Source organism: Nerophis lumbriciformis, linkage group LG33 (genome assembly GCF_033978685.3).
Source record: "Nerophis lumbriciformis linkage group LG33, RoL_Nlum_v2.1, whole genome shotgun sequence".
In the NCBI taxonomy this organism is placed as follows: domain Eukaryota; kingdom Metazoa; phylum Chordata; class Actinopteri; order Syngnathiformes; family Syngnathidae; genus Nerophis; species Nerophis lumbriciformis.
Window position 1 is genome coordinate 4039150 of NC_084580.2, and position 26628 is coordinate 4065777.

Below are 26628 nucleotides of genomic sequence, written 5' to 3' on the forward strand. Positions count from 1 at the left end.
AAGGGTGAAGTGTAGGGATGTCCGATAATGGCTTTTTTGCCGATATCCGATATTGTCCAACTCTTAATTATCTATGGATCGATGGATATCAACCGACACCGATATATATAGTCGTGGAATTAACACATTATTATGCCTAATTTTGTGCATTAAACAATGTAACAAGGTTTTCCAAAATAAATCAACTCAAGTTATGGAAAAAAGTCCCAACATGGCACTGCCATATTTATTATTGAAGTCACAAAGTGCATTCTTTTTTTTTAACATGCCTCAAAACAGCAGCTTGGAATTTGGGACATGCTCTCCCTGAGACCCACTACAACTATGGGAAGTACTATACTTTGACTTTCACAAAGTGCATTATTTTTATTTATTTTTTAAACATCCCTCAAAACAACAGCAACAAAAACAATGAAGGCACACAGCTTCAGCCCAGAGTATACTAGAGTCATAAAATAAACAATAACATAGTCCTCCTTTAGTGCAAGACTGCCTGGCATACTGTATAACAGGAAATTATAAACTGGGCTCAATCTACCCTGATCTAACGTATTTTTATGAGTAACACAAATGTGCTGCAAGCTAGTGGTGAGTGCTTGAAGTGGCCTACCAGTCAGCCAGAGCTTCTGAAATGATGCATTGAGACAGGGGTGGTTTTTGTTGTATTTTTGTTTTTTCTCGGCAGAGTCTTTAAGCGACAACTGTGGGATACTACCTTTATTCACTGTTTGCTTTTCATCCATCTTCCGCTTGTATTCATTGTGTATCTCCTTATGATTTTTGAAGAGGTGGGAGATCAAATTGCTTGTATTAAAAGAAGATGTCTTGGTTCCTCCTCGCATAACCAACTTTTTGCAGTCATTGCAAATTGCCAAATTGTTGTTGTTATGCTCCGCTCGCGGCGGTTTGATGAGGTCATCAAGCGTCGCCAGTAAACTTCTCATGCTGCAGTCGTGCTGCAATTCCTGTGTTGTGTGTGGAGAGGGGATGGGGGAGGGACTGCTGACTGGGAGACGCAACTGCGCTGTATTTCTCCCTACGTCCGTGTACCGCTCCGTACAGCAGCGTTTTAAAAAGTCATAAATTTCACTTTTTGAAACAGATACCGATAATTTATGATATTACATTTTAAAGCATTTATCGGCCAATAATATCGGCAGTCCGATATTATCGGACATCTCTAGTGAAGTGTCCTGCCAAAGGACACAACGGCAGTGATTTGGATGGTAAGAGGCGGGGAGCAAACCTGCAACCCTCAGGTTTCTGGCACAGCCGCTCTACCCACTACGCCTCAATGCACATTATCGGTAGCAATCATGGCACCTCACGTTTAGATGGCCATGTATGCATAACTCTGGTATTGCTTATGTGTGACAGCCATCTGCTGGTCACACATGAAGTGAAGTGAAGTGAATTATATTTATATAGCGCTTTTCTCTAGTGACTCAAAGCGCTTTACATAGTGAAACCCAATATCTAAGTTACATTTAAACCAGTGTGGAGCAGGTGGGTAAAGTGTCTTGCCCAAGGACACAACGGTAGTGACTAGAATGGCGGAAGCGGGAGTCGAACCTCAAGTTGCTGGCACGGCCACTCTACCAACCGAGCTATGCCCCCACATATTACACCGCATACCGAATAAAATTGCTTCGAGGTCGGTACGCACAACCAGAATGAATACGTATATTAGGCGTACCAGGTTATAAGGCGCACTGTCAATTTTCTGGAAAATGAAAGGAAATGAAAATGCACCTTATAGTCCGAAAAATACAATATGTATTTTTATAAAATATACACCATTGAATCTGGGTTTTTTTCAATCAAAGCTTTAATTCATGTTTAAAACAATCTGCACTAGTTACACGGAGGCTGCAGATAGAGGGCTTGCGTTAGAGGAAATGCAAATAAGACCAGCCCATCATGCTTCTGTGTGTTCTTAATCCTTAAACCATTTGCAGCCTGGACACCAAACAAGGACACCGAACTCCTCATCACTTAAGCAGTGAGATCCAAATTGAACCCAAATCATGAAAATGGTAACGTATTATTTTGTTCTGATTAGTGGATTTACACCATTATAGCCAAAATGAGCAGTCGCCGCCAATGTCTTTTTGAACCGAATGGAATACTCACCTGATTCAATATTGCTTAATTCAGTCGCCGCAAAACTTCTTTTTCAACTTTGCTTGTCAATTTACAAAATTGCTTAAAAATAAATTCAATCAGAATTGTGCTGTCACATGTAACAAAAAGGGTGCCGTGCAATAATTACCCTAACTAATGTTAGTCTAATGTTTTAATAACTACAATATTCAGGGCTAAAATTGCTAAATAATGCTTTAATATTATAAACACTGTACACTGCAGTAGTCATTATAAAGCACACTTTGTGTTGTATGCAAAGAGACGCATTTGAATGCAGCAGATTTCACTTCATGGTTGTGAGACTTTATTTCCTTTTCCTCCCATCATAGTGGGAACATTTGTGTCATTGTGTGCAGTGCCAGCTCATTGTGGCCCCATTTTGGTCTTTAATATTACAAGGGTTTAATTTAATAAGTTGCTAATCAAATTGAACCCCCCAATGCTTCAAATGTCACCAACTATTGAAAATATAAACAATGCAGCTCTAAATTGACTTGAATGTGTTCTGACCTTTTTTGCTTGCGTGGAAGTATAGGCCCTGGTTGTGTTTCCTTTGAAAACATGAACAACACATTTAGAAAAAGAGAGATTTTAGGAACAAAAAAACTTTCTTTCTGGTCTTAAGTTATGTCATCACTTATAGTAGACACAAAGAGAATGATTATTACTGAAACCTTAACACACAAAAAAAGGAATTCTAATTGTATGTACACCTGTTTTCACCATTTTTATCACCAGTGTGCGTGATGTGTGTACAAAAAGAATGTGCACACACAAGAGATATGTCACCTTCTCCAGCCTTCTATAATCATTTACTCAACCTCAGGAGTGGTGTGGGAATACTGATACTGAACTTTTAATACACTTCCTGATTTTTTCATTTTTCCATTTTGCCACTCTGATGAGTGCTAAATACTAACGCTATGATGCAATCTAATAAAAAATATATTTAGACTAGAATGCATGACATTTAATACCTGATCACTCATATGTAGCCCATTAAGTACCAAAAAAAGAGTATGTACTGTAGACTAGTATGTCTCGATCTCAAACTTTTTTCACCAAGTACCACCTCAGGAAAAACGTGTCTCACCAAGTACCATCATAATGGCCAACATTAAAATACAGGTGCATAGAAGGCCTATGTATTCATTAAAACAAAAGGCAGAGGTTTTATTTAACACGTATTTTCAATATTTTTGTCCACTTTAACATTACACGTGACACAATGCACGAACATCAACAATGATAGTCCCAGTGACGTGCGGTGAGGTTCATGGCTGGTGAGGCACTGACTTCATCACAGTCAGATTTACAAACATATGAACCCTAAAGAGTATCTTATTCACCATTTGATTGGCAGCAGTTAACGGGTTATGTTTAAAAGCTCATACCAGCATTCTTCCCTGCTTGGCACTCAGCATCAAGGGTTGGAATTGGGGATTAAATCACCAAAAATGATTCCCGGGCGTGGCGCCGCTGCTGCCCACTGCTCCCCTCACCTCCCAGGGGGTGATCAAGGGGATGGGTCAAATGCAGAGGACAAATTTCACACCTAGTGTGTGTGACAATCATTGGTACTTTAACTTAACTTTAACTTTACACATACAAACTGTAGCACACAAAAAAGCACATTTAATAAAAAAAAACGTTATTATGGTCTTACCTTTACTTATAAATGAAGTCCATGCGCCGCTCCTTCTGAACAAAACCATCGATAACTTGTTCATAGAAGTCTTCCTTATCTTTCTTCAGTTTTAAAAGTCTCTCTGTCTCGATGGAGATCTTCCTTTAATTATTAACTCCTGCTTCGATTAAAAGTCCAGTTTAGAAAACTGTTTTATTTTAGATATGTATTCCTCCATATTAAAAAATAAACGATCGCTAACTGTTGCTGCTTGTTGTCACTTATTCTGCAGCCGAGTAGTCGCAAAAATGATCCCTGGGATCACTAGCGCCCTCTACCACCATGAGGCGGGATTACTGCGAACCTCACACAGTGCGTCTTTTGCAGCCGTTTTATGATTGCTCAGCACAAGAAATACGTTACACACATACAGTTGTTGACAAAATACACTGTACATTATATACCTCAGCTAACTAAACTATGGAAATGTATAATATAATTCATATAGCAATACGGTCTCACGGCACAGCAGGCCAGCAGTTAGCCGAGTCATTGCGCAATCCATGGTGAGGCTCAACTGGCTGCTGACTCACCGCAAGACTCTTCTCAGTATTTGAACGGCAAATGTGAAAATTCAGCGATTTTGAATAAAAATAATCTAAAACTGGTGAAGTTAAATGGAAAAAAACTTTATAGTATAATCACTGGATACATATAACAATTTAATACATTTTTTTTCTTTTTACATTTTTTTTCTTTCCATGATGCCACGTGAGGCCCCGCCTCACCTGCCTCCCCTGACTGCACGTCACTGGATAGTCCATATACTGTACATATTTGCACCCTTATTTGGCGTACCACTAAATGGAGCCTGCTTACCACTACTGGTACCCGTACTACAGTTTGAGAATCACTGGTCTAGGATTTAAAAATAAATAATTAAAATGAGAAGGGTGTTCATCATATTGTTGAATTCTAATTAAAAAATAAAATAAAATGTGCAGTACATAAACAGACAAAACGGTTATATTAAATATCCATCCATCAATCTTCTTCCGCTTATCCAAGGTCGGGTCGCGGGGGCAGCAGCCCAAGCAAAGAAACCCAGACTTCCCTCTCCCCGGCCACTTCGTCCGGCTCCTACCGGATGATCCTGAGACGCTCTTAGGCCAGCTGGGAGACATAGTCCTTCCAATGTGTTCTGGGTCTTCCCCGTAGCCTCCCACCGGTGGGACCTGCCCTAAACACCTCCCCAGGAAAATGATGGAGGGGATCCTGATTAAATGCCTGAACCACCTCATCTGGCTCCTCTCGATGTGGAGGAGCAGCGGCTTTACTCTGAGCTCCTCTCGAATGACAGAACTTCTCACCCTATTTTTAAGGGAGAGCCCCGCCACCCGATGGGGGAAACTCAATTCGGCCGCTTGTACCCGTGATCTTGTCCTTTCGATCATAACCCAAAGCTCATGACCATAAGTGAGGCAAGGAACATTGATCGACCAGTAAATCGAGAACTTTGCCTCCCGGCTCAGCTCTTTTTTTACGACCTGTTGATCTCACGATCCACTCTTCCCTCACTCACATGAACAAACCTCTGAGGTACTTTAACTCCTCCACTTGGGGCAAGATCTCCTCCCCAACCCGGATATGTCCCCCACCCTTTTCCGGGCGAGAACCATGGACTCGGACTTATAGGTGCTGATTCTCATTCCAGTTGCTTTACACATTTAGCTGAAAACCGAGCCGGTGAGAGCTGAATATCCTGGTCAAATGAGGCCAGCAGGCAGGGGCGCCGCTAGGGATTTTGGGCCCCATGAAAAGAATCTTTACAGGGCCCCCAACACAGTGTCATTATTTTTTCTGTATTATAATTTCATCATCATTAGGGGCCTCTCTGGGCCCCCCTCCATCATGGGCCCCTAGAATCCATCTCCTTTACCCTCCCTTTTCGGCGCCCCTGCCAGCAGGACCACATCATCTGCATAAAGCAGAGACCAAATCCTGCAGCCACAATACCCCAACTGCGCCTAAAAATTCTGTCCATAAAAATTAAGAACAGAACCGGTGACAAAGGGCAGCTCTGGCCGAGTCCAACCCTCACTGCGGTTCAAGCTCCGACACCGATCATACGGGGAACGGACCGCCACAATCAGAAAGTCAGATACCCCATACTCTCTGAGCACTCCCAATAGGACCTTCCGAGGGACACGGTCGAATGCCTTCTCCAAGTCCACAAACATGCTTCCATACCCATGCTCTCTCGAGGATTCTGCTGAGAGTATAGAGCTGCTCCACAATTCCACGACTAGGACAAAAACCACACTGATCCTCCTGAATCCGAGGTTCCACTATCCGGCGTAGCCTCCCCTTCAGTACACCTGAATAGACCTTACCAGGGAGGCTGAGGAGTGTGATCCCACGATCGTTGTAACACACCCTCTGGTTCTCCTTCTTCTGCCAATCCAGAGGTACCGCCCCCGATGCCCACGCAATGTTGCAGAGTCTTGTTAACCAAGACAGCCTCACAGCATCCATAGTCTTAAGGAACTCTGGGCGAATATCACCCTGCAACCGAGGGGCTTTTATACTACCTCGGCAACTCACTCACAGGAAGACATGTAGGTGGGATTGAGGAAGTCTTCGAAGTATTCCCTCCACCGATCTACAACATCCCGAGTCGAGGTCAGCCGCACATCATCCCCACCATTCACGGCGTTGACACTGCACTGCTTCCTCCTCCTCAGGCAGCGGATGGTGGTCCAGAATGGCTTTGAAGGAGTCCAGGAGTCGTTTTCCATGGCTTCCCCGAACTCCTCCCATGTCCAAGTTTTTAGCCTTCGCGACCGCTAAAGCCGCATACGGCTTGGCCTGTCGGTACCTGTCCGCTGCCTCTGGAGTCCCATGAGCCAAAAGGACCCGATAGGACTCATTCTTCAGCTTGACTGCATCCCTCATCGCTGGTGTCAGCGGGTTCTGAGATTACCGCCACGACAGGGACCTACCACCTTACAGCCACAGCTCCCATTAGTCGCCTCAACAATAGAGGCACGGAACATCTTCCACTTGGACTCAATGTCAAACGTCTCCCTCGTGACATGATCAAAGTTCTTACGGAGGTGGGAATTGAAACTCTCTCTGACGCAAGACTCTGCCAGGTGTTACCAGCGGACCCTCACAATGCGTTTGGGCCTGCGAGGTCTAACCGGCATCCTCCCCCACCATCGGAGCCAACTCACCACCAGGTGGTGATCGGTAACGACCTCCACCCCTCTCTTCACCCGAGTGTCCAAAACAGGAGAACGCAAATCCGATGACACGACCACAAAGTCGATCATCAAACTCGGGCGTACAGTGTCCTGGTGCCAAGTGCACATATGGACACCCTTATATTTGAACATGGTGTTCGTTATAGATAATCTGTGAAGAGCCTATTGGAGGGGGTACCCACTTTGCCTTTTCGGGACCGTGGGGACAACCCCGGCCATCAGGCGCTCGCCATCAAGCCCCACCTGCAGGCCTGGCTTCAGATGTTCTTGATTGCGTTTTTTCGTAGAGGTCTTTGAGCTGCTCTTTGTCTGGACCCTCACCTAGGACCTGTTTGTCTCAGAAGACCCTGCCAGGGGGCATAGACAACCTAGCTCCTAGGATCATTGGGACACTCAAACTCTTCCAGTACATAAACAGACAAAACGTTAAACGGCTATATTTAAATAATAAAATAATTGACTAAAGTCACACGAGTATAACCTATTTTGTTTCATTGAATGTAATTAAAAATGGATTTGACATAAGTATTATTATTACCTCTCTGATGATTGACTACACAATATCACATGGTTTGGCAGCCTTACAGAGTGAGATTTGTGATATTAATTTTGAATAAACAGCTGTATAAATGCTATTCCAATTGTGTGTGCTGTTGGTTACTTTGTAGGAAGAATAAGTGGTTGATGAAAAAAGCCCAAATGCTCAAAAAATATTCACATTATCACTTCTGTTTGCAAATATATTTTTGGATGTACAAACCCTGTTTCCATATGAGTTGGGGAATTGTGTTAGATGTAAATATAAACGGAATACAATGATTTGCAAATCATTTTCAACCCATATTCAGTTGAATATGCTACAAAGACAATATATTTGATGTTCAAACTAATAAAAACATTTTTTTTGCAAATAATCATTAACTTTAGAATTTGATGCCAGCAACACGTGACAAAGAAGTTGGGAAAGGTGGCAATAAATACTGATAAAGTTGAGGAATGCTCATCAAACACTTATTTGGAACATCCCACAGGTGTGCAGGCTAATTGGGAACAGGTGGGTGCCATGATTGGGTATAAAAACAGCTTCCCAATAAATGCTCAGTCTTTCACAAGAAAGGATGGGGCGAGGTACACTCCTTTGTCCACAACTGCGTGAGCAAATAGTCAAACAGTTTAAGAACACCGTTTCTCAAAGTGCAATTGCAAGAAATTTAGGGATTTCAACATCTACAGTCCATAATATCATCAAAAGGTTCAGAGAATCTGGAGAAATCTCTCCACGTAAGCGGCATGGCCAGAAACCAACATTGAATGACCGTGACCTTCGATCCCTCAGACGGCACTGTATCAAAAACCGACATCAATCTCTAAAGGATATCACCACATGGGCTCAGGAACACTTCAGAAAACCACTGTCACTAAATACAGTTTGTCGCTACATCTGTAAGTGCAAATTAAAGCTCTACTATGTAAAGTGAAAGCCATTTATCAACAACATCCAGAAACGCTGCCGGCTTCTCTGGGCCCGAGATCATCTAAGATGGACATATGCAAAGTGTAAAAGTGTTCTGTGGTCTGACGAGTCCACATTTCAAATTGTTTTTGGAAATATTCGACATCGTGTCATCCGGACCAAAGGGGAAGCGAACCATCCAGACTGTTATCGACGCAAAGTCATCTGGGGATGGCATGGCGTAGTGGGTAGAGCAACTGTGCCAGAAACCTGAGGGTTGCAGGTTCGCTCCCCGCCTCTTACCATCCAAAAAAAAAAAATCGCTGCCGTTGTGTCCTTGGGCGGGACACTTCACCCTTTGCCCCCGGTGCCACTCACACCGGTGAATTGAATGGTAGGTGGTGGTCGGAGGGGCCGTTGGCGCAAATTGCAGCCACGCTTCCGTCAGTCTACCCCAGGGCAGCTGTGGCTATGAAAGTAGCTTACCACCACCAGGTGTGAATGAATGATGGGTTCTACATGTAAAGCGACTTTGGGTACTTAGAAAAGCGCTATATAAATCCCAGTTATTATTATTATTATTATCTGTGAAAGCACCATTAACGCTGAAAGGTTAATGGTGGTTTTGGTTTTGGAACAACATATGCTGCCATCTAAGCGCCGTCTTTTTCATGGACGCCCCTGCTTATTTCAGCAAGACAATGCCAAGCCACATTCAGCAAGTGTTACAACAGCGTGGCTTCGTAAAAAAAAAGTGCGGGTACTTTCCTGGCCCGCCTGCAGTCCAGATCTGTCTCCCATCGAAAATATGTGGCGCATTATGAAGCGTAAAATATGACAGCGGAGACCCCGGACTGTTGAACGACTGAAGCTCTACATAAAACAAGAATGGGAAAGAATTCCACTTTCAAAGCTTCAACAATTAGTTTCCTCAGTTCCCAATCATTTATTGAGTGTGTTAAAAGAAAAGGTGATGTAACACAGTGGTGAACATGCCCTTTCCCAAATACTTTGGCATGTGTTGCAGCCATGAAATTCTAAGTTAATTATTATTTGCAGAAAAAAATTTTTTTTATGAGTTTAAACATCAAATATCTTGTCTTTGTAGTGCATTCAATTGAATATGGGTCGAAAAGGATTTACAAATCATTGTATTCCGTTTATATTTACATCTAACACAATTTCCCAACTCATATGGAAACGAGGTTTGTACATCCGTACTTTTATGCAGCATCGATTCTTTGTACCTAAACAAAGCGTCTGATAATGTTTGACTGCAAGTAAATGATCAGGCATGCGTTCAAGAGCATGCAGACAAACTGTTGATATGATTATCTATTCTACAGAACATACTGAAGTCTCTTTGTACTTTTCTTTATCAAACAGAGCTTCTTTGGCAAACTAAAGAACATGTAAGTTGAAAGACTTGAAACAAAACACAATGTAGTGTTCATGTATTTGTAGCTCTGAGCTCCTGTTTCTCCTTTCCCACAGCGGCCCTCCTCCGGCACCACCTCGAAGGACAGGTGAGGTCACTACCTCCCATCTAGAAAATGCACCGCTTTGTTTATTTACAGCACAACTAACCTGTGTGCATCTTTGTGTCTTTACCAGGCCAAAGTGATGCATTTGGGAGGAGACAACATACGTTTGTAAATAACAAAATAATAATGATTGTTGTGATTGAGTTGATGCTTGCTCTCCAACGGTAGCAGGTTAAGTTCACTTGTAGCGAGGTCAAGAAATAGTTTTTACAAACCACGTCGAGTAATAACTCAAATCAAAGCCACTGATGAGAGCTTTATTAATTTGTAATTATTTTGTCGATACAGCTTCATATAATGATACGATTACAAAAACATTTTCTAGCATATTATATAGATATATTATATATATACGTTGACACTTTAACATTTGACAGCTCCACGCCTTAAGGAAATTGGGAAAATGGCTATTTTACAGACTTTATACACAAATATAAATACATATTAGATATTAGTGTTAGTTTGCTGCAAGCTTTTAAAGGTTGTGTCTCAGGTAAAAGTTCATTAGATAAAGCAAGTATTATTGACTATATTAACATCTAGTCTTGCCTCAAAAGGGGACTTAATATGCAAAACCAACTTGTCTAAGCTATTGGTACCTGTTTTGGTGTATTTAGAATCTGCACAAATCCCCAAAACAATGGAGGCATGGCGGGGATATTAATAAAACAATCTTACCTTCATTCCTATTTATTTCAAATGAAAACTTGTGATGTTTTCATAAAGCAGTGGTTCTCAAACGTCTTTCTCCAAGTACCACCACAATGAGCAACAATAAAATACAGTAGCGAGTAGGCCTTAGTATTCATTAAAAACAAGGAAGCTGTTTTATTTAACAAATATATGTAATATGTTTGTCCACTGTATAAACAACAACACACAGTATAAACAAAATATAACAGTGCTTTAATCAAGTGATTCTTTGGCATACTACTAGATGGAGCTCGCCTACCACTAGTGGTACATGTACCACAGTTTTAGAATCCCCACAGTTAGAAATGCCATTGTAGTTTGACGCTGTAGTCAGTAAGTTCCTTCTGTTTTCTATCCTTCTGTTGAAAAATGTAATGGCTAATTACAAATTATGCCTATCACCTGTGTAATAGAAGGTTGTGGCTCGAACTCGAGAAGTTGGCCATCCTTCAAACTACAATGGCAGACTTGCGCAAAGTTCTTTGGCTAAAGCCCTACAATATATGGAGATATCTGTGATGTAACAATTGGGAAAACAAATGGGGCAAATTCCCAATGGTTAGTTAGGAGAACGTATGAAGGAATGAAATATTGTTTTACAAATATCTCCACCATGTCTCCCTGGTTTGACTTGAAATTGTCGAGACTTATGCAGATCACAAATACACAAAAACAGGCACTGACCTACCCATATCCACATAGGTTTTATTTGTCGAAAATATATTTTGCCCTGTCAGTTGGATTACACATCGACATACAGGCTAACGGGCATATATTTCCCCCGTTAGCTTATATGTTGATGTGTATGCTCCCATTGACCGGGCTAGCATGCTAAGCATTTGTTGCATGAACATACTAGTTTTGTTAGACAAGATCTTAGACTGTATTGGACAATATAGTTTACATACAAAATGTCAATTTCCATTTATTACAAGTAATAAGAAAACGTAAATGCCTGACTTACCTATCAAGGAGGAAATTAGCAAGTTTGCCGTCAGATAGATTTACTTATGTCTGACATGTTTAGTAACTTTACCAGTGGCAGTAGCTAGACGAGGATGGCGGTGCGTAACCGGCAACCTGGATGTGACACACTCACAGACTTTCTAATCGGTCAAACGGTGGAGGGCAGGGCATCGCAATTAGTGAATGTTGTAAGATTTCCGGGCTGTAAATCTAATTTTGAAATGAGCACATCCCGGCTGAACTACTGTTATCAGTTATAGAGGTATTCGAAAAAAACATGATTTATTAATGCCTTTTGACATATCAGGGCCATATAATGATGACTTAACATGCAATTTTCTTATGGCTCCTTTAAACATATGTGTCTTATTGCACCCAAAGAACAATATCAAAATTAAAATGCGCATTAAACACATGGGCTTTTCCTATTAGGATAGGATAGGACTTTATTGCACTCAAATAACAGTTTACAATTATTTTAAATATTAGATAAAGCCTGCCATTATCTAGAATTAGGTTAGAATTGAAAAGCTTTATTGACATTGTATTAAATGCTTCATGATTTATGGTTGCCAATTTTGACCCGTGCTTTAAGACAAATGCAATAATTATTTAACACTGAAAACACGGCTAAAATACACAGATAAGACAAGTAGCAGGTAAAACACACATTGTTAAAGATAAAACATAAATGAAAAAATGGGAATTTGTTACAAAATTCAGTCAATTCACTTGCATTATTTTACATTACATGGGCGGTTTGGACTGCTCTGATAATAACAAGCCAACCAGCTGTATGCGTGTCTCGTATCTACTGTACATGTGCACGGGGGAAGCTGTTAACTATATTACCTGCCCCGCTTTAAACTCCTTGTGCAGGTCTGAATGTTTGTTATTTAAATGTTTACCTAAATGTGAAGCAACGGTGGTAATTAGGGATGTCTTAATAAATGCTTATCGGTATCGGTTTCGTTATTATCAGTATCGGTTTTTAAAAGTAAAATGTATGACGATTTTAAACGCCGCTGTGTACACGGACGTGCATGCCATCCCAGTCACATAATATCTACCGGCTGTACTCAGTACGAATTGATGCAAGACATACTTGTTCAACAGCCATACAGGTCACACTGAGGGTGGCCGTATAAACAACTTTAACACTGTTACAAATATGCGCCACACTGTGAACCCACACCAAACAAGAATGACAAACACATTTCAGGAGAACAGCCGCACCGCAACACAACATAAACACAACAGAACAAATACCCAGAATCCCTTGTAATACTAACTCTTCCGGGACGCTACAATACAAACCCCCCGCTAACCCCTACCTCCCCACCTCAACCTCTCATAGTCTCTCTCAGGGAGAGCATGTCCCAAATTCCAAGCTGCTGTTTGGATAGATAGAACTTTATTGATTCCTTCAGGAGAGTTCTCTCAGGAAAATTAAAATTCCAGCAGCAGTGTACAGAATTGAGATCGAATTTAAAAAGTAAAAAGTAAATAATGGGGGTATAAACGGAAACAGAATAGAAAAATATTACAATAAGAATAAAAATAAAAAGCAACAATGAGAATAAAAATATAACAGTAAAATAAGAATATAACAAGAGAAACTAGGCAGTAGTGACCATGTTATGAAAAAGTATTGCACTGTTATTGTTTTGAGGCATGTTAAAAAAAAAAAGAATGCACTTTGTGACTTCAATAATAAATATGGTAGTGCCATGTTAGCATTTTTTTCCATAATTTGAGTTGATTTATTTTGGAAAACCTTGTTACATTGTTTAATACATCCAGTGGGGCATCACAACAAAATTAGGCATAATAATGTGTTAATTCCACGACTGTATATATCGGTATCGGTTGATATCGGTATCGGTAATTAAGAGTTGGACAATATCGGAATATCGGATATCGGTTAAAAAGCCATTATCAGACATATCTAGTGGTAATGCTGTATTGACACATTTGGCGAGGCATGTTTTAAAGCAGCACGGCGCTTCCGTTGTTTAAAGCGTCGTCTTTGACAGTTCTGAAGCCCAAACACCTTCATATTGCCTTCCACGCACCCCTTTTATTTACCAATGGAATTGCTGTTATTTTGTCAGTATTCCTTTAGACTATTATTATGATTGTATGCGCTCAGTGTGTGCGTTTTGACACACGAATGCGGCGCACGTCGGCTCAGCAACGTCCCCGCCGTACGGCAGCACATGTGGATGAAAAATAACTATTGGTGTTTTCCAAAGGCAGTAGAACTTTTTAATTCATTTGTACCACGGTACTTTATTAGTAGCGGTGTACTGTACAACGCTCTGGTCCCACCATTACACAACAAACCCGACAGCAATGGAGTTAACGGCTGAGATCGTTTTTTTTGTTTTTTTACATTCATAATGCTTCGGTTGATGAATAAACGAAGAACTACATGGAAAAGAAGCTGCCATCTATGACTGTTGTCTCTTGTGAACATTTTGAAGGTATGTTACGTTAATGTTTTCACATTTGCAATTGTTGTATATTTGTTGGTCGTGCGATGGGTGATGATGAGCCAAGAAGACGGCAACGAGGAATCGTCGAACAAAAAGCTTTATTTGTTTCAGCGAGCCTCAGACTGGAACTGCAGCTCCAGGAGAAAGAGTATGGGCCGGATCACTCTTCTGATGTCCTCTCAGACCACAGTGATTAAATACCACTTCCCGAACATTAAAGTTAAAGTACCACTCATAGTCACACACTCACTAGGTGCGGTGAAATAATTACTCTCTACGTTTGACCCATCCCCTTGTTCCACCCCCTGGGAGGTGAGGGGAGCAGTGAGCAGCAGCAGTGGCCGCGCTTGGGAATCATTTTGGTGATTAAAAAAAAAAAAAAACACTCTTTGTAACTCTAGCCTTGGAGCCGGCCTGTCAATCTTTCCCTGACATTATTATTTTGTTCAGTTTGAGTCGGTGACCTCTGACCCCTATCCTCTACTCCTACCTGTGGGGGCTTCCTACCAGCTAATGTTTTTATTATAATGTATGTTTTATTTTTTTATCACTCCTAAAATCTAACTCTGCATTCCTGTAGGATTCCAATTTCCTGGGGGCAAAAGCCACCACTCTCTGGAGAGCTTGTGATGGACATGTACACTTTTGACCTTAGTAGAATAATCCTCTAAAGAATTCTGTGACCAAATACAAAAAAATGCTAGCTCACAATCATATAAATACATCGTACATGGTATAATTCACCTCACAAGCTTTAACGTTTTAGTATTTAAGTATTATTTTGTATTTTAGCCTAACGTCAGCTAGCGTGGCTAGCTGGCTAACATTACAAACTAACGTTCCGAACTAACATGTAATATATTGTATAACTTATGCAGAAATTGTGCATTTTTCTCTGGCCCTACATGCAATGAGTCAATTGGGACACCACTACCTTTACGAGAAATGTAGGGAAAGGGGTAAAAAGTAGGGTGAGGGGGTTTTTTGAAATTGGGCCAGTAGATTGATGCATCAAAGGCATTGCATCGATGCATTATCCTTACAATGAAGTAAGAAACAATGAATTTAGTGCAGGGGTGTCAAACGTACGGCCCGAGGGCCGGATCAGGCCCGCGAACAGGTTTTATCCGTCCTGCGGGATGAGTTTGCTAAGTATAAAAATTAACCTGAAATTTTTGAATGAAAGAAACAGCTGTTCTAAATATGTCCCCTGGATGTCTCGCAATAGCAATTATTTGTATCTTTGTAGATGATGCTACATATGTACAAAAAAACCACATGATGTGAGCAAACTACATAAATAAAACACTGTAATTTGATTTTGATATAATTGTTTTTAGCTTGATAGATTGAAAATTAACACCAATGAGTTGACTGATGAACATTATCACATAATTTATTCAGACAATATAAATAACGACAAATAAATTATTAACCGCAACATGTAAGTGTAAAAAAAACAACATTATGATTTGTACAATTTCCGAACGTGTTTGTTCTATTTTTAAACAAAGAAAACAATCTGAAGTTGTCTTTATTTTCAAGTTATCGTGCCGTGAGTAGATTCTTCTCCATGTGGCCCCCGATCTAAAATGAGTTTGACACCCCTGATTCAGTGAGTCATTTTGCATGTGTTCAATAGCAGGAAGAGGAAGAGGAGGGAGACATGTATGAAGCCCCGCCTTGTGGGCGCCCACCTGTCAACGTCGCACAGAAACAAGTCGAAGAAAACGTTTATATGGGTAAGAGAAATATTACCCAAACTCACATTAAAATGATTTTTTGTGATCTGTTGATGTGTTTAATTTTGCAGAAAGAACAACCAGCTCTTCTATTCCTCAAAGAATGGCTGCACCACCACCGAGGCTCGGCACCAGACCTCAGGTTATTACAGCTCACTGTCCTGGCTGTCTGTTAGAAACCTAATTTGCCTTTCTTCTGACACCCAGAAGCCTCTGCAACATCCTAAAGAGTCTGGCGTTGATTCCAACACCAAGAAGCGTGAGTGAGTGTGCAGTTTGCGTGGAAGCATTTCATGTTGTGAACATGTTGCATCCTCTTTGTATGCTCATGTTGGTCAGCACCTGAGGTTGACAGAAACGAGAAGCCTGGCAGGAAAAAGATGACACCTCCTCCACCACCTGCAGCTCTCTTTCTTACATCTGACATGGAGGAAGGTGAAGTATTTTATTTAACGTTAACAAATAATAATATGTAAAATATATACAGTCCAGGCCAAACGTTTGGACACACCTTCTCATTTCAGTGTGTTTTCTTTATTTTCATGCCTATTTACATTGTAAATTGTCACTGAAGGCATCAAAACTATGACACCTGTGAAGTGAAAACCCTTTCAGGTGACTACCTCTTGAAGCTCATCGAGAGAATGCCAAGAGTGTGCAAAGCAGTAATCAGCGTAAAGGGTGGCTCTTTTGAAAAAACTAGAATATAAAACATGTTTTCAGTTATTTCAGCTTTCAGTACATATTTCAGTACATAACTCCACATGTGTTCATTCATAGTTTTGATGCCTTCAGTGACAATCTACAATGTAAACAGTCATGAAAATAAAGAAAACTTACTGAATGAGAAGGTGTGTCCAAACTTTTGGCCTGTACTGTACATCTTTTGTAAATATATAGTTAATGATAAATAAATCAATAAATATATAAAGGCATTTTCTGACTGATTAGAAAAAAGGTTCCATATATACCTTTTTCAACATAATGCAGACGCCCCCCAATAATACACTGGAAGCAAGCTGGCCAAAATCTAGCCTTGATTCTGGAATTTGAAAGGTTATTTGAGTAAGACTCTGTGTTTTGTGTGTCTGTAGCTTTAATGCTAATGAGCTGTGCCTATTCTAGCCCATCTGGCAGATTGTCTGGCTCCAAACAGCGCAATAAGGGCACTTTTTAAATATACAAACCCCAAAACCAGTGAAGTTGGCACATTGTGTAAATCGTAAATAAAAACAGTATCCAATGATATTTTATATATTTTTTTGCAAATACTAGCTCATTTGGAATTTGATGCCTGCAACATGTTTCAAAAAAGCTGGCACAAGTAGCAAAAAAGGCTGAGAAAGTTGAAGAATGCTCATCAAACTCTTATTTGGAACATCCCACAGGTGAACAGGCTAATTGGGAACAGGTGGGTGCCATGATTGGGTATAAAAGCAGCTTCCATGAAATGATCAGACATTCACAAACCAGGTTGGGGCGAGGGTCACCACTTTGTGAACAAATGCGTGACCAAATTATCGAACAATTTAAGAACAACATTTCTCAACGAGCTATTACAAGGAGTTTAGGGATTTCACCATCTGCGCTCCGTAATATCATCAAAAGGTTCAGAGAATCTGGAGAAATCACTGCACGTAAGCAGCAAACCTAAAAACCAACATTGAATGCCCGTGACCTTGGATCACTCAGGCGGTACTGCATCAAAAACCAATGTCAGTGTGTAAAGGATATCACCACATGGGCTCAGGGACACTTCAGAAAACCACTGTCAGTAACTGCAGTTTGTCACTACATCTGTAAGTGCAAGTTAAACTCTACTATGCAAAGCGAAAGTTATCAACAACACCCAGAAATGCAGCCGGCTTTGCTGGGCCCGAGCTCATCTTAGATGGACTGATGCTAAGTGTAAAAGTGTTCTGTGGTCTGACGAGTCCACATTTCAAATTGTTTTTGGAAACTGTGGGCATGGTGTCCTCCGTAACAAAGACAAAAAGAACCATCCGGATTGTTCTAGGCTCAAAGTTCAAAAGCCAGCATCTGCGATGGTATGGGGGTGTATTAGTGCCCAAGGCATGGGTAACGTACACATCTGTGAAGGCACCATTAATGCTGAAAGGTACATACAGGTTTGGAGCAACATATGTTGCCATCCAAGCAACGTTGCCATGGACGCCCCTGCTTATTTCAGCAAGACAATGCCAAGACACGTGTTACAACAGTGTGGCTTCATAGTAAAAGAGTGCGGGTACTAGACTGGCCTGCCTGTAGTCCAGACCTGTCTCCCATTGAAAATGTGTGGCGCATTATGAAGCGTAAAATACCACAACGGAGATCCCGGACTGTGAACAACTTAAGCTGTACATCAAGCAAGAATGGGAAATAATTCCACCTGAAAAGCTTCAAAAATTGGTCTCCTCAGTTCCCAAACGTTTACTGAAAGGCTATGTAACACAGTGGTAAAAATGCCCCTGTGCCAACTTCTTTGCAACGTGTTGCTGCCATTAAATTCTAAATTAATGATTATTTGCAAAAAAAAAATTACTTTTCTCAGTTCGAACATTAAATATCTTGTCTTTGCAGTCAATTCAATTGAATATAAGTTGAAAAGGATTTGCAAATAAATCATTGTATTCTGTTTTTATTTATGAATTACACAACGTGCCAACTTCACTGGTTTTGGGTTGTGGGTTTTGTACATTGTAACTGTACTTCCCCAACAGTGGGGCACACATGTTAGCAATATTAGCATAGCTACGTTAATGAACTACAGTGCTTCATAAAACTTTGCAGCCACATTTTAACAACATCATGTACATGATGATCAAACTTACAGCTCACGTGTCTGTAGCTGATTGAATGTCAGTTGGTCCAGGTTTCATTTAAGATGTGTAGCGAAGCCTGTCCTTTTCCCTTCTTTTAACAAGCCATTCTCCATGAAGTGGGCGAGCATTATCTAGTTTAGGGCATTCAGGGGTTGTATCATGTACATGATAAAGGAGTTTTTTTTTTCATGGTGTCATGAAAACATAACATTCAAAAGCAACCTATTGTAGCAAACAAGTAAGGGAGATGAATTTTCTCACGTTTGGAGCTCATAAACAGGCTGAGACCTGTATTACATTAAAAGTCAATGTTGCTTATTAATAAGGGACATTTAGTCATTTACGAGCCGTGTCCCAATACTTTTGTTGATACATCGATTTAAAAAAAAAAAAAAGTTTAATATATTTTGTGTGAGATTCAGTGAAACAGCAGCCATTCTGCGACTGAATCATACAGTAATGGTGCCACCTTGTGTCTCTGTGCAGCACCTGGAGATAAATCTAAAGCAGGGGGGTCAAACTAATTTTAGCTCAGGGGCCGCATGGAGGAAAATCTGTGCACACGCGGGCCGGACTATTAAAATCATGGCATTAAAACTAAAAAATAAAGACGACTTCAGATTGTTTTTTTTGTCTTACTTTGGCCAAAAATAGAACAAACACATTCTGAAAATATTACAATAAAAATATAGAAAAAAATACCGGCAGCGGTGAAGTTTAGATCCATGAAGGAAAGAAGAAAGTGAATGAATGTTTACAATTGAATACATTTGCATAGAAATTTGATTTCTTTTGTACTAAAAAAAAATAATAAAAAAATTAAGTAACGTTTATGACAGGGACCCCATTTTTATGACTTGATGGGGTCCCTGCAATCCCATTTTGAATATTCCTAGCGCCAACACTGATGGAGTATTGGTACGTGCAAAACAACAGCAGGCGGCTGTGGCCTGCGGGCCGGTTCTAATACTAATCAAATATCCCGGAGGCCATAAATAATTAATTCGCGGGCAGGATTTGGCCCGCGGTCCTTGACTTTGACACCACTAATCTAAAGGGACAGTTTACTGTAAATGCATTATAATAATAACAATGATATATTCCAGTGTGTGAGGGTGTTTGATGTATTTCTGTATTTCAGATGTTTATCTCAATCCAAATGAAGAACAGGTAAATGCAATGCATTCCAATGTATTTCTACTTTGAATTCTATTGATTTAACCGAGCAGCTTCAAGACAATGCAAACGAAAGATAATTATAACGACCAATTCTTCTATATATACAGTATGAATTGCCACTCTGTATACTAGAGTGCCATATACTGTGCATGCTCTCATCAAACTGTGTGTTCTCATGTTTCAGGGGGATAATGAAGACCTCTATTTAGAACCAGCAGCTGGTAGGGTGCATAAATGTGGACATGATTATGCTGACGAAATGTTTGCATATTTAGAATGAACAATGATCTAGACAAAACGCTTTCATTTTATTCCTTCTTCCCTTTCAGCTTGCCCGCCGTGTCCCCGAGGCCCGATTAGAATGTCTTCATCTACCAAGACGTCACTCACGCCTTCACCCATGTATGTGCCCGTCTACCAGATACACTAACTGGCCGAAACATTAGGGACACGTGAATAATCTAATACAGGAATTTTGTCTTTACGAATATACTAATGCTCAGTTTTGATTGATACTGTCAGAGAGGTATTCAATATGTTTATTGTTGTGTCGTACTTTGCATTGGTGAACAACTGCAACCCTCCCATGTGGCTAAACGGGTTAAATCCATCTGTATTTACGTAAAAATTTTAAATGTCCAATTTCGTCAATGGATTTGATATAAGTACCAAATCCACAAAATAGTGTACTAATATGCCAGCATCACATGCCGATACTCCAGGTTGTCTGGCACATAGCTGTGTGTTTATTATATAATGCATTGTGGGGAATAAATGTTTTTTTTATTATATTTTTCCATATATATACGTTTTTAACACCAACATCATAAATGCAGCAGTTGAATTGTTTTTTTTTTATTATTGTTTTTTTTTCTTTCTTTTTTTATTATTATATTTTTAATAAATATTATTTTAATAATTTAATATTTTAATTTAGAATGTTGTAAATATTATTATATTTATTATAACTATTTATTATGTTATGTGTATATTATTAAACATTAAATTGTTTATTGCTTCAGAAAAAAAAACAACAAACAATAATTTGACACATTTCTGTTTTGTTTTGTTTTTTTATAAATATTTCAGAAATATTAGAAAAAATATATTTTTTTCAAACTATCTGATTATTTAATTTGAGATATCACATAGTTGGATGTCTATCTAGTATATCAATTATGTATTATCAGTAGTAATGTAAATTCATTAAATACATCATATTGCCTTTTGTGATTTTATAGGCGGCAAAACATGACCATAAATCTCTTGTGTTTCTCTGAGATTATTTCCCTTGTTTGCTCTTCTAAATGTCCCTGTATTCCCTATAATTCACATAAATTATTGTGACTTTCTATGGACAATTATTAGAAAATTCCAAGAAGTGTGCATATAAGGCAAAGACAACATAACATAATCAACATTACTGATGCCTCATTTTCAATACAGTTGTTAGAGAATATTGCCTTTTGTTTTAAATCCTATCAAATCTTTTGTTGTATTATTCAGGGTATACATAATGTTTTCCGATGTAGTGTTTCACATTCCTTGTACGTGCAATGGATTTTGACATACTGTCACTGTGCAGAATGAAGCCTCCAGTTCCCAGAGCAAAGTCTGTAAGTGTTCAGGTCCACATTCTCTTTTCATTTCAACTGGATGTTCTACAGTAACTCATCCCCATTCTATACTTAAAGAGTGCACAACATTGCATTAATTTGATCATTTTTTCAGAATTCCTTCCTGCCTTCCTTGATTGAGGTAAAGACAGGTAGGAAGCAACGTTCCTCATAGTAACACGTTTGTACTACGTTGTACAATGTTGACAAGTATATTATCAGCATGTTTGCACATTTCAGCTCCTACTTTTGAAGCAAGAGCTTCCACCTTTCCCTCCAAACCACCCCCAACAATGCCAGGTTTTAAGCCCCCTCTACCAGCCATGCTAAGGTAGGAAACTTGGTGAAGTGTGCGTTTAATTTCATATTGGCTTCATTTTCTACAAAACCCAAAACCAGTGATGTAGGCACGTTGTGTGATTTGAAAATCCTTTTCAACTTATATTCAATTGAATAGACTGCAAAGACAAGATATTTAATGTTCGAACTGAGAAGCTTAATTTTTTTTTGCAAATAATCATTAACTTAGAATTTATTGGCAGCAACACGTTGCAAAAAAGTTGGCACAGGGGCATTTTTACCACTGTGTTGCATGGCCGTTCCTTTTAACAACACTCAGTAAACGTTTGGGAACTGAGGAGACCAAATTTTGACGCTTTTCAGGTGGAATTATTTCCCATACTTGCTTGATGTACAGCTTAAGTTGTTCAACAGTCCGGGGTCTCTGTTGTGGTATTTTAGGTTTCATATTGAGGCACACATTTTCAATGGGAGACAGGTCTGGACTACAGGCAGGCCAGTCTAGTACCCACACTCTTTTACTATGAAGCCACGCTATTGTAACACGTGACTTGGCATTGTCTTGCTGAAATAAACAGGGGCGTCCATGATAACGTTGCTTAAATAACAACATATGTTGCTACAAAACCTGTATGTACCTTTCAGCATTAATGGTGTCTTCACAGATGTGTAAGTTACCCATGCCTTGGGCACTAATACACCCCCATACCATCACAGATGCTGGCGGTTGAACTTTGCGCCTATAACAGTCCGGATGTTTTGTTTCCTCTTTAGTCCAGAGAACATGATATCCACAACTTCCAAAAAAAATTTGAAATGGTGATTCGTCAGACCACAGAATACTTTTCCACTTTGCATCAGTCCATCTTAGATGAGCTCGGACCCAGCGAAACCGGCTGCGTTACTGGGTGTTGTTGATAAATGGCTTTCGCGTTGCATACTAGAGTTTTAACTTGCACTTACAGATGTAGCGACAAACTGTAGTTACTGACAATGGTTTTCTGAAGTGTCCCTGAGCCCATGTGGTGATATCCTTTACACACTGATGTCGCTTTTTAATGCAGTACCGCCTGAGGGATCGAAGGTCCGTAATATCATCGCTTACGTGCAGTGATTTCTCCAGATTTTCTGAACCTTTTGATGATATTACGGACCATAGATGGTGAAATCCCTAAATTCCTTGCAATAGCTGGTTGAAAAATGTTGTTCTTAAACTGTTGGACAATTCGCTCACACATTTGTTCACAAAGTAGTGACTCTCGCCCCATCCTTGTTTGTGAATGACTGAGCATTTCATAGAAGCTGTTTTTATACGCAATCATGGCACCCACCTGTTCCCAATTAGCCTCTTCACCTGTGGGATGTTCCAAATAAGTGTTTGATGAGCATTCCTCAACTTTCTCAGTCTTTTTTGCATCTTGGGCCAGCTTTTTTGAAACATGTTGCAGGCATCAAATTCCAAATGAGCTAATATTTGCAAAAAATAACAAAGTTGTCCAGTTCGGACGTTAAGTACCTTGTCTTTGCAGTCTATTCAATTGAATATAGGTTAAAAAGGATTTTCAAATCTAGTATTTTTTATTCATTTACGATTTACATAACGTGCCAACTTCACTGGTTTTGGGGTTTGTATATACAGTACTTTATTAGAGTATTTACGCTAAAAACTGCATGTGATTTTTAACATTCCTGTCTGCATTCTAGCCCTCTAAATCCTTGCTTAACGGATATGAAGCATGCAAGTAAGCACAATTGTTTTATTAACACTGCTACTTATGATAGTACAGTATTTAGCTGTTTTCAATTCCCAGATTTCTAATAACGCAGTGCAACGTATGGAACAGTGATTCTCTTTGATTCCAAAAGATTCTGATTTTTTACACAAATTTTCCAAATTATCCCAGAATACTGTAAAGTGAGTTTATGTTTTGCAAACTTACATCAAAGGCACAGGAAATGTGTTTATCATATTAACATTTGCATACATCATATAACATAAGTTAACTATTGTGTTTATGTCTAATAAAAATAAATGTATTCATCATTCAACCTTTGATGACACCGAACAGAGGAAAGGAGCTTTCCAATGAGTTGCTGTAAATGTTTCTCTTTGGCATCAGGCACACCCACATCACATATATGTGTGTATATATTTAATACAAAATTAAGAATATAAATGAATAAAGTATTGCATATTGATATTTGTTCTCTCTATTTTGAGCCTTTGGTGGAGCCAGAGTAACTGAAGAGACAGAGAATGAGGTAAAGAAAAAAAACAAATTGCTGTGCGCAAAAGAAGACATATACTGTATGTTTATATTGCTATTATGCAATAGGATCCAGTGTGGTTTGCAGGGGATTGTAACAGGAAGACAGCAGAGGATCTCTTGTTGAGAGTCAATACGGTACGACTTTATACAGTGATCCAGATTCTTACATTAAGCTTACCAAGTGTAACCATGTTTTGATTTAAATGATTCAACACCGCCATAATTGTCCAAATAACTGGCAACGCATGCAAGTACAAACCCCGTTTCCATATGAGTTGGGAAATTGTGTTAGATGTAAATATAAACGGAATACAATGATTTGCAAATCATTTGCAACCCATATTCAGTTGAATATGCTACAAGACAACATCTTTGATGTTCAAACTGATAAACATTTTTTTTTTTGCAAATAATCATTAACTTTAGAATTTGATGCCAGCAACACGTGACAAAGAAGTTGGGAAATGTGGCAATAAATTCTGATAAAGTTGAGGAATGCTCATCAAATCCATCCGGATTGTTATTGGCGCAAAGTTGAAAAGCCAGCATCTGTGATGGTATGGGGGTGTATTAATGCCCAAGACATGGGTAACTTACACATCTGTGAAGGCACCATTAATGCTGAAAGGTACATACAGGTTTTGGAGCAACATATGTTGCCATCCAAGCAACGTTGCCATGGACGCCCCTGCTTATTTCAGCAAGACAATGCCAAGCCACATGTTACATCAACGTGGCTTCATAGTAAAAGAGTGTGGGTACTAGACTGGCCAGCCTGTAGTCCAGACCTGTCTCCCATTGAAACTGTGTGGCGCATTATGAAGCCTAAAATACCACAACGGAGACCCCCGGACTGTTGAACAACTTAAGCTGTACATAAAGCAAGAATGGGAAAGAATTCCACCTGAGAAGCTTAAAAAATGTGTCTCCTCAGTTCCCAAACGTTTACTGAGTGCTGTTAAAAGGAAAGGCCATGTAACACAGTGGTGAACATGCCCTTTCCCAACTACTTTGGCACGTGTTGCAGCCATGAAATTCTAAGTTAATTATTATTTGCAAAAAAAAAAAAAAAAAAGTTTATGAGTTTGAACATCAAATATATTGTCTTTGTAGTTAGTGCATTCAATTGAATATGGGTTGAAAAGGATTTGCAAATCATTGTATTCCGTTTATATTTACATCTAACACAATTTCCCAACTCATATGGAAACAGGGTTTGTACTTCACAGTGATCATGTCCAAATTGTGTAATCAGTCGAGTATTTAGCGTGAGCACCATTGTTTTCAAACACTGCATAATCCTTTTGGGCATGGAATTCACAAAGTCATGTTGGAATTCTCTTAACAAACCACAGCTCCCTCGAGTTGGCAACGCTCATGCAGCCCCAGCCCACGATGATACCAACACTCTGCTTGACCGTATGGCAACTTAAGGGACAATTACCTTGCATGCTCACTTGTGTTGAATAGCTGTGTGTTCAGTAATTATCGGGGAAAGTACATTTGTAGTTCTACAAAAAGTTAGAATTTCTAAAGTAATGTCCCTTGAGAAGATGGGAGGGTTGTCCTCACTTATAAGCAATGTTTTATTGTTGTCATTACTCATTAACTGTCCTAAATTGTGTACATGTTATAGGACGGCACTTTCCTCATCAGACACAGCTCGGCCCAGACAGCCCGCCAACCTTTCACCCTGGCTGTGCTCTACCAACAGAAGGTCTACAATGTTCCCATCCGCTTCCTGGAGGAGATGCAAGGCTTTGCTCTGGGAAAAGAGGGCAAGAAAAGCGAAGAGGTACGCTTGGAGAATTAAATAGGCCCTGGAAATATAACTTCTAAATAGAGCACTCTTAGAGATGACTGCAACTTTCTGCTCTTCCAGGTTTTCAGCAGCCTGGATGAGATGGTGATGCACCACAAGATGTACCAGCTCTATCTGATAGACAGCAAGAGCCAAGCCAAACACGCTGTTTTTTTAACTCACCCTGCACGCCCTTAGAGCGTACAGTTTCATTCTTGCTCTTTGTCATTCCTTTAAGTGCAGCTTCTGCAGAATCTACATGCAATCAGAGACTTGTCACATGAAAGCTGCTAACCAGGAGACATCAGTCTGAACTTACAGGCCATATTATGAGGTACACCAACACAAGATAATCACATTAAGAACCAGAAATGTTTGCAAACTGTTTTTGCAAAGACAGCTTGCCTCTTGCATTGAATATCTTTGGATTGCTCCTGCAGGTGTTCCTAAAGAAGTGTTAGTTAGTGCACTATTTGTGTAACAGTGCTATGACAAACTATTATGCAGTGAATTTCTTCACAACTACAGTTACAAAAACACTAATAAACATTGTTGAATTGTCCATGTTGCTCGTTCTACATCGGGTTGTCCAAACTTTTTTCCACTGAGGGTTGCATACTGAAAAGACAAGTATGTGAGGGCCATTTTGTTTTTGTTTTTTTTATTTTATAAAAGAAAAATGCTAAAAACAGACATTATATAT

At 39.7% G+C, this 26628-nt stretch overlaps 1 protein-coding gene across 1 annotated transcript; it reads left to right on the forward strand.

Moving 5' to 3' along the window:
- The first annotated feature begins 1957 nt into the window (after nucleotides 1-1957).
- On the forward strand, nucleotides 1958-26445 carry LOC133575840 (SH2 domain-containing protein 6). Its single transcript, XM_061928708.2, has 19 exons — nucleotides 1958-2036; nucleotides 9878-9903; nucleotides 9986-10017; nucleotides 10106-10143; nucleotides 15835-15934; nucleotides 16006-16076; nucleotides 16142-16193; nucleotides 16274-16369; nucleotides 19901-19929; nucleotides 20123-20159; nucleotides 20268-20340; nucleotides 21524-21554; nucleotides 21670-21706; nucleotides 21795-21885; nucleotides 23559-23596; nucleotides 24076-24116; nucleotides 24191-24259; nucleotides 25761-25919; nucleotides 26007-26445. Exons 1-19 carry the CDS (start codon nucleotides 2028-2030, stop codon nucleotides 26121-26123), a joined length of 1146 nt encoding a protein of 381 aa, XP_061784692.1. The 5' UTR covers nucleotides 1958-2027; the 3' UTR covers nucleotides 26124-26445.
- The last annotated feature ends 183 nt before the right edge of the window (nucleotides 26446-26628 follow it).

What these genes read in the sequence shown, in the direction of transcription:
- LOC133575840 (XM_061928708.2), top strand. An exon ending in CTTGATTGAGGTAAAGACAG is followed by an intron (nt 21,707 to 21,794) that starts GTAGGAAGCAAC and finishes TGCACATTTCAG; the next exon opens with CTCCTACTTTTGAAGCAAGA. An exon ending in AACGGATATGAAGCATGCAA is followed by an intron (nt 23,597 to 24,075) that starts GTAAGCACAATT and finishes CTCTATTTTGAG; the next exon opens with CCTTTGGTGGAGCCAGAGTA.